The following is a 9,315-nucleotide window of genomic DNA, read 5'->3' as shown; positions in this document are numbered from 1 at the left end:
TAGAAAGCCAAGTAGTTTAAATTGGTTTGAAACACTTTCCATGATTAGCAAAAGCAGCTGAAATTGAAGGTAAACATGGTATCAAAGATTCATGAGACTGCACACACTGGAATTTGGGGCACGAACAAACTGCTGGAAGAACTTAGCGGGTTTGGCAGTATCTGTAGAGGCAGAGGAATGGTCGATGTTTCAGGTCGAGATCTTGAATCAGGACTGAGAATGTACAGGGAAGGTAGCCAGTATAAAGAGGGGAGGGAGGGATGAAGCAGTGGCTGGCAGGCAATAGGCAGAACCAGGTTGAATTAAAGTTAATTTGTCTATTGTGTAGGAATTGCATTTGCTAGTTTAAACTGAAGATAAACACAAAAAGCTTGAGTAACTCAGCGGGACAGGCATCTCTGGAGAAGGAATGGGTGACTTTTTGGTTTGAGTTACTCCAGCTTTTTGTGTCTATCTTTAATTTGTCTGTTTGCTTTCATTGTACGTGTAGTAGTGGCATCTTGCCTCAGTTCCAGAGAGGCCTGCTGAAACAGCACTTCATCTTTGTGCACAGGTTTGCTCTCACTACTCCCAGTTCAGGCATACTTGCAGAAGGAATGCAATGAAGGTTCACCAGACTGGTGGGATAGTCCCACAATGAAATCAAAGGAGACTAGGAAAGAATAAGAGGATTTTAAAAAAATCTGCAAGGTTCTCATTTGACAACGGTTACATTGGAACAATTCTGGATCGGTCAGTAAAACAATTGTACGATTACAAGAGTTAATAATTTTATTGTGATGTTTTATGTAACAGCCCCAAATATCATCTCAAATCATTATTCCATTTCAGTGTTGAATACAGCCCACAAATTTATATTCAAATATGACTAAAATGGTCGGGATGAGGAGACATTGGTGGAAATCACAAACCATGATTGGAACAGAAAAATGCAAGAAATGGGAGATACAAATAATGCCTGCCCAAAATCAACTGACTCGGTTCCATAGATTAATTCATCACAAGTAGCTGACAGAAGAAGCTGCTACTCTCCATGCTGTAATGAATACGCGAACCACTTGAGGCCCTTGCTAGTCAACAAGATCTTTCCCCACCCTGTACACATCTTACAAACATGGTCTCCTTCACCAAATACTCAGCAAAACAGTCTTCTAGACACTCCGTGTAAATGCAGCTGAGCCCAAAGGTGTGTCGCAATTACGCTGCTGTTTGAGGAACTTGTAATGGGCTGTAGAATGAGGCACACCAGAGATTAAGAGTATTTGTAACCTCAGTCAATACCAGTTCCAAAAACAAACAGCTGGTTTTGGAGACAGCTCTACAGCTCTGAGGCAAAAGTGCACTCACCACAGCTTTACAGCGGAAACAATGAGCTAAAATTAGCCAAGTACTGACTCATTGCCAAACTAATGATGCGCTGTTGGTGGCGGAAATGTTACACTTCAGACTGCAAACTGCATCTGCCATGGTACGTTACTTTGAGCAACATTAGCAGCCTGTGACTTCCAGTGGTATTCAACAGCAATTCCAAACAGCAAAGCCACAACAGTGATAAAATACTTCAGTCACACTGATATCAAATTTGGGGAACGGTAGCTACTAAAATACAAACCCTGTACCGGATTACCTTGTGGATACCGCCTACCATTTAACCATCCAAATCCATAAAACGTCACCCAAATTTACCACGAGTGTTTTATGATTCCCCTGACCACACTAATCTAGAATAGTAACAGGTCAAAGTTTTCCCTTTGTTCTTTTGATTGCTCCAATTTCATATCAATATTACCTCTATTAATGATGCAGATTCTGAATAGTAAGGGAAATATCAATAAATGTAAGGTTTACTAACCATATACAAAACAATACAGTTATTGATTTCACGAAGGGAAATGTCCGCATGTGATTTCAGTGATGAAAACCACCTCAGATACTATTGTGAACAAAGATAAACTTACTGTCCCTGAAAACAGGCCAGGTTTTGTAATACTGTTAACTTTAGAAATAAATCAAAGCACCCCAAATTGCCCATTTAAGTAGACAGTATTTTTGTACATTTATCGGGGTTGCAAGCAGAATTTAGAGTTCTTAACACTTGCATTTAAATACTAGAATTTCAGTCAATGGATTGTTCCCAGGCAAACACTCCCATTCCCCGAATGTTAAACAAAAGGCATTTAAAGGTTCTCTTCAAACAGCAAAAGCTCTCTACAAAAATAAAAGTGACACTAGCATGCACATAGACAAGAGGTATTTTCTGTGATAACCTAAGCATCAAAAACCTTCTGCAAATTTGATGTGTTGTAAACAAGTTTTATTGGCAACAAATGGAGTGGGAAGGCAAGCAAATGAAAGCTGGGTATGTTTGTCCTCCAGTTTGATCCATCTCTGAGCTTCACTGACTGTTTTACACCTTCCAGAACCAGAGGCCAGCATTATTTCCTTCCCATGGTATAAGCCTAATTACAATATTGTGAACGCAGGTAAGCAAGGCAGGAAGAGAAGCGGGCTAGGTTCTATCATCTTGTAAAGGGGAAACACTCACAACTGGAACCCATGACGTCTGAAAATGGGAAAAAAAATAAAAATGGAGGCTTTGCATATTCTCACAAGATATTTCAAGCAAAAGGCAGATCATTAGGAGTCCAGTGTAATAGCTTGGCAGGCAAGCCAAGGGATCTATAGTGGTTTGATGAAGAAAAAAAAAAAAAAATAGGCCCCAGACATTAGTATGAGCAGATATATTGAGACAGACCCAAACATATCAATGATTCTGCACTAAGCAGTCCATTGGGTCAATACTGATGTCTCATTATGATCCAAGACCTGTTCACTCAGCAAGGCCAGAATGATAAGGGGTGGAAAATAAAACATATATTCAAAAACATATTTTACAGGTCCTTATATTTGCTACGGTTCTAAAAGCCCACTTCTAAACATATGCAGGACAGTGATACCTAATCTACCAACCTGCTTTATCCACATCTTGAATTATTTTTAGGCACTAGGTACATACTTTGGTTTGATGGTGACTTGACGCTAAGTAGTCAACCATTCCCCCTCCCCCACAGGAGCTTCAGAGGAATGGTCAAGGCATTAGTTTAATGTGCTGTGTAAAACGAACCATGCTCAGCAATTAATTGCACCCACATCCTTTATCTATTATTTGGGGGGGGGGGGGGGGGGAGGAGAATGGCCACTGAGCCATCAAATGGATTCATTTAAAAAAAACATCCTTTGGGAACAATATCCAGTCAGTAATAATTTGCAGCTGCCTATTAGTGACAGCTACCATGTATTCACCCTGGTAAACTGCTGTGCACCCCCCACTGCCCAGATATTGGAATCAAAGGGTCAACTAATCTTCCTACAAGATTGGAAGAACGAAAGATACAGCATCGCCTTTGACTCCTCTCCATCCAGTGACCTTGCCTCAGACATCCATCAAGACAGTTTTTGTGTCATTATTCCTCAGTTGCTTTTTGCATCAACAAAACTGATAAATCTCATTTAGATAGTAATGGGTCAGCCCATAAAATGAAATGGGTGAAGCTAGTTACTTGGTATGCAGGGTGATAAATTGGTGACGAGCATTTTAATGTTGCATTGTTGGTGTCAATTTTCCACCCAGCTCATTAAGTCAGTACACCTGTAGTAAAACAACGTACTGGGCTTAATCTTCACTAAAAATGAGAAAAGGTCAAAGGAAGCTTACTTCAAAGGATTGGTTTGTTCTGTGAAAAGATTGTTTTAAGGGGCATTCATTCTTTACTGCCAGACTAATACAAAGTACATGTCGACCTGTGGCTGTAAAAGAGTGTGTGTGTCAAGGTCAGAAACAGAGCAGCGCTCAAACATGCCACAGACACATTCAACCTCTGGCTGCTCGAGTTCAGCTCCTGCAGTCCCCTGCACCAAGTGCAGGCATAACAGGGCTTGTGCACTGCTCACAACCCAGTGGGTTACAGGTGCTGGACACGGATTCACTCAATTTGTCGTCTGGCACAGAACATTGTCCATCATTGCAGATTGAGATTCTTTCACTTTGGAAACCATGTCCAAAAGAAAAGGCACCAATAATTCTATTTGAATAATTTCAGTCTGTTCCTTATTTTCTGAACAGCAAAACAAAGGCTATTTGTTAAAATGAATCTTGACCTCCCTATTCAGAGATATGATAAGCTTCTTACTGAGTGAAGCACAAGCCCCTGGGTCAGTCTACAGAATACCTGCTCCCAAACCCAGAACGTCTTGGGTTGCCATTGACCAGCCCCTGCCAAGATCCTTGTGGTTTTCAGCCTACCCCGGTAACCTTTCTGGACTGGAGGGCAATTCTGTTCCTGTCCACCCAGAGTGTTTCCTCTTTAAAAGCTCACTTTAAAGGTGTTACAAAAAACTGTAAAAGTGACATCCATGATTGTTATCTACAGCTACCTATCTCATTGTATCCAAAAAATTGTGACTCCTCTACATCTCGTATACAGCAGCACGGGCTGGTATATACGACGCATTGAAAACGATTTAAAAACATTCTTACGAGTTCAGAGCCTGTTATTCACTCAGTTGTGAAGTTACGTGATCTCAAGATAATGCTGAATCTAGTCCCAGTAGCATTCCTACATGCCACATTTAATAAACCTAGGAAGAATATCCATTCGACTGTTCCAAATGTGAAAGGCTTGGCCAACTACAGACTGTTATCCCAGTTGGCTAAAAGTTCCAATCGGTAGCTTGATCTAACGTGGTACTGGGACTGAGGCTGTTCCTCGCCTGTCTGCATTTCCATTTATTATTAGTATCGTGTAGTTTAATGGTACATGGGAACAGCTCAGACAGAAACGTTAAATTCCAGCAGTTAAGCAGATACTCAAAAACCCAATCGCATTTCCATGGCAAAATGATGCGTTCCCCTTTAGTTTGGAAGCGACGCGCCGAATGTTGATGCCGACTGTGATGAACAGGCAGATGGAAGCGACCAAATGCTCAGACCTTCAGGTCACTCGTTCTCCTCTGGGTTCTGGGGGTCGAAGATCTGAACATGGGTGAAAGGAAAGAGTCCTTGCCGGCCGTTCACTTCACCCTCCCACTGACCACTGATGTTCATCCTGGTCACTTTCACAACGTCACCAACCTGTTGGAAAAAAACACAGCAGATTTCAATTCATTGCATAATTAAGTTTTGTGTTAATCTCATCCATTTCTACATTTGGTACAGATTGTCAGTCAAAACAAAAATGGGAACCAAAGGAGACTGCATGTTGCACAGACACTACCCTCTATGGTCAACTCAAATTTGTGTACAATTTCCTACCATCTTTTTTACATTCAAGCCAAACTTTTGGTTAATTCTAGACAAATAATACTTTCAGCACAAATAATGCTTTTTTGAACAAGCTTATTTTTGGTACTTTAAAGTAATTGCACTCCACGATTCCACACCAGAGTTAGTAGTCACCAAGGATCCAACAGGTTGATGTACCAATACCAAAGTACATTTTAAAGGAGTAAAACAATGAACGCAACACCCCCCCCCCCCCCCCTCCATTATTTCAATCTGGTTTACATGGAGGCTCTCTGACCCCCTTCTTGCCAAAAACCATCTTTACGCACCCCAAACCCAGTCAGTTTGTTGTAAGCCGTTGGAACGAGAGGAGGAGTTACCTGGGCGGTGAGTTAAAATCGAGCGCGGGGCTTGCCTTCACAGAGGCCCGGGGAGCCGTTGGAGTGAGAGGAGGAGTTACCTGGGCGGTGAGTTAAAATCGAGCGCGGGGCTTGCCTTCACAGAGGCCCGGGGAGCCGTTGGAGTGAGAGGAGGAGCTACCTGGGCGGTGAGTTAAAATCGAGCGCGGGGCTTGCCTTCACAGAGGCCCGGGTAGCCGTTGGAGTGAGAGGAGGAGTTACCCAATCTGCAGCGTTCCATCACACTTCCAGAGAAGGGGTCTGGTGGAAGCCTCCGATTGGTGGAAGAGGACCAGAGGAAGCAGCTGATTGGGTGCAACCCCAGGTTTGCATTTCTGCTTTCAGGTTAAGGGTTCCGTGAGTTGAGGGTTCAGTGAGTTGAGGGTTCAGTGAGTTGAGGGTTCAGTGAGTTGAGGGTTCAGTGAGTTGAGGGTTCAGTGAGTTGAGGGTTCAGTGAGTTGAGGGTTCAGTGAGTTGAGGGTTCAGTGAGTTGAGGGTTCAGTGAGTTGAGGGTTCTGAGAGTTAAGGGTTCAGTATTTATTAGTAAAGGTACAGTTTAAAGGATAAAGATTTTTATAGTGTGAGGGAGTTGATTTAATTTGGGAGTAAGCTATGTCAGTGGAGATTGGCCCCGTGGTTTGCTCAGCCTGCAACATGTGGTAGATCAGGGATATGGTCGGTGTCCCTGGTGACTACGTTTGCAGGAAGTGTGTCCAGCTGCAGCTCCTGGCAGACCTGGCATTGAACGATTGGAGCTGCGGTTGGATTCATACTGGAGCATCCACGATGCTGAGAAAGTCGTGAATAGCACGTACAGCGAGTTGGTCACACCGCAGGTAAAAGGTAAGAGGACATAAAGGGAACAGGTGACCACTAGCCAGCATAGCAGTTGGCAGGTAATGCAGGAGACCCCTGCGGTCATCTCACTCCTAAACAGGTATACCATTTTGGATACTGTTGGGGGAGATGGCTCATCAGGGGAAGGCAGCAGCAGCCAAGTTCATGTCACCATGGGAGGGGAGAAAAAAGAGTGGAAGGGCAATAGTAATAGGGGATTCAATTGTAAGGGGAATAGATAGGCGTTTCTGCGGCCGCAAACGAGACTCCAGGATGATATGTTGCCTCCCTGGTGCAAGGGTCAGGGATGTCACTGAACGGCTGCAAAACATTCTGGAGGGGGAGGGTGCACATTGGCACCAACGATATAGGTAAAAAAAGGGATGAGGTCCTACAAGGTGAATTTAGGGAGCTAGGAGATAAACTTAAAAGTAGGACCTCAAAGGTAATAATCTCTGGATTACTACCAGTGCCACGGGCTAGTCAGAGTAGAAATTGGAGGATATTGCAGATGAATACATGGCTTGAAAAATGGTGCAAGGGGAAGGGATTCAAATATCTAGGGCATTGGAACCAGTTCTGGGGGAGGTGGGACCAGTACAAACAGGACGGTCTGCACCTGGGCTGGAATGGAACCAATGTCCTTGGGGGAGTGTTAGCTAGTGCTGTCGGGGAGGATTTACACTATTGTGGCAGGGGGATGGGTGCAAGAGCAGAGAGGCAGAGGGATGTAAAATGAGGGTAGAAGCAATAGGTTGCAAGGTGAAAAGTAAAAGTGGCAGGCAGACAAATCCAGGGCAAAAATCAAAAAGGGCCACTTTTCAACATAATTGTATAAGGGGTAAGAGTGTTGTAAAAACAAGCCTGAAGGCTTTGTATCTTAATGCAAGGAGCATTCGTAATAAGGTGGATGAGTTGAATGTGCAGATAGTTATTAATCAATATGATATAGTTGGGATCACGGAGACATGGCTCCAGGGTGACCAAGGCTGGGAGCTGAACATCCAGGGATATTCAATATTCAGGAGGGATAGACTGAAAGGAAAAGGAGGCGGGGTAGCGTTGTTGGTTAGAGAGGAGATTAACGCAATAGAAAGGAAGGACATTATCTTGGAGGATGTGGAATCGATATGGGTAGAGCTGCGAAACGCTAAGGGGCAGAAAACACTAGTGGGAGTTGTGTACATACAGGCCACCTAACAGTAGTAGTGGAGTTGGGGATGACATCAAACAGGAAATTAGAAATGCGTGCAACAAAGGTAAAACAATTATAATGGGTGACTTCAATCTATATAGATTGGGTGAATCAAAGTGGCAGGGGTGCTGAGGAAGAGGATTTCTTGGAATGTATGCGGGATAGTTTTCTAAACCAACATATAGAGGAACCAACGAGAGATCAGGCTATTCTAGACTGGGTATTGAGTAATGAGGAAGGGTTAGTTAGCAATCTTGTTGTGCACCACCCTTGGGCAAGAGTGACCATAATATGGTTGAGTTCTTCATTGGGATGGAGAGTGACATTGTTAATTCAGAAACAAGGGTCCTGAACTTAAAGAATGGTGACTTTGAGGGTATGAGACGTGAATTGGCCAAGATAGACTGGCAAATGATTCTTAAAGGGTTGACGGTGGATATGCAATGGTAGGCATTTAAAAACTGCACGGATGAACTACAACAATTGTTCATCCCAGTTTGGCAAAAGAATCAGGGAAGGTAGTGCATCCGTGGATAACAAGGGAAATCACGGATAGTATCAAAACAAAAGATGAAGCGTACAAATTAGCCAGAAAAAGCTGCCTACGAGAGGAGAAATTCAGAGTCCAGCAGAGAAGGACAAAAGGCTTAATTAGGAAAGGGAAAATAGATTATGAAAGAAAACTGGCAGGGAACATAAAAACTGACTGCAAAGGTTTTTATAGATATGTGAAGAGGAAAAGATGAGTTAAAACAAATGTAGGTCTCTTGCAGTCAGAAACAGGCGAATTGATCATGGGGAACAAGGACATGGCAGACCAATTGAATAACTACTTTGGTTCTGTCTTCACTAAGGAAGACATAAATAATCTGCCGGAAATAGCAAGGGACCGGGGGTTAAATGAGATGGAGGAACTGAGTGAAATCCAGGTTAGCCGGGAAGTGGTGTTAGGTAAATTGAATGGATTAAAGGCTGATAAATCCCCAGGGCCAGATAAGTTGCATCCCAGAGTACTTAAGGAAATAGCCGCAGAAATAGTGGATGCATTAGTGATAGTTTTTCAAAACTCTTTAGATTCTGGAGTAGTTCCTGAGGACTGGAGGGTAGCCAATGTAACCCCACTTTTTAAAAAGGGAGGGAGAGAGAAAACGGGGAATTACAGACCAGTTAGTCTAACATCGGTGGTGGGGAAAATTCTGGAGTCAATTATTAAAGATGGGATAGCAGCACATTTGGAAAGTGGTGAATTCATTGGACAAAGTCAGCATGGATATAAGAAAGGTAAATCATGTCTGACGAATCTTATAGAATTTTTCAAGGATGTAACTAGCAGAGTGGATAGGGGAGAACCAGTGGATGTGTTATATCTGGACTTTCAGAAGGCTTTCGACCAGGTCCCACATAAGAGATTAGTATGTAAACTTAAAGCACACGGTATTGCGGGTTCAGTATTGATGTGGATAGAGAACTGGCTGGCAGACAGGAAGCAAAGAGTAGGAGTAAACGGGTCCTTTTCAGAATGCCAGGCAGTGACTAGTGGGGTACCGCAAGGCACAGTGCTGGGACCCCAGCTATTTACAATATATATTAATGATCTGGATAAG

General features: G+C 43.1%; 1 protein-coding gene across 1 annotated transcript in view; it reads right to left on the bottom strand.

The window, feature by feature from the left end:
• Window positions 1–753: 753 nt before the first annotated feature.
• Window positions 754–9,315, bottom strand: part of crkl (CRK like proto-oncogene, adaptor protein) — a 47,251-nt gene continuing 38,689 nt past the window's right edge. Inside the window, exon 2 of the mRNA XM_033043452.1 lies at window positions 754–5,131. Coding sequence (XP_032899343.1) covers window positions 4,997–5,131 — 135 coding nt within the window. The 3' untranslated portion in view covers window positions 754–4,996. The remainder of the gene's footprint in view (window positions 5,132–9,315) is intronic.

Source organism: Amblyraja radiata, chromosome 25 (assembly GCF_010909765.2).
Source record: "Amblyraja radiata isolate CabotCenter1 chromosome 25, sAmbRad1.1.pri, whole genome shotgun sequence".
Lineage (NCBI taxonomy): Eukaryota > Metazoa > Chordata > Chondrichthyes > Rajiformes > Rajidae > Amblyraja > Amblyraja radiata.
The sequence above is the reverse complement of the archived record's forward strand: the minus strand, read 5'-3'. Positions and strand labels throughout refer to the sequence as shown.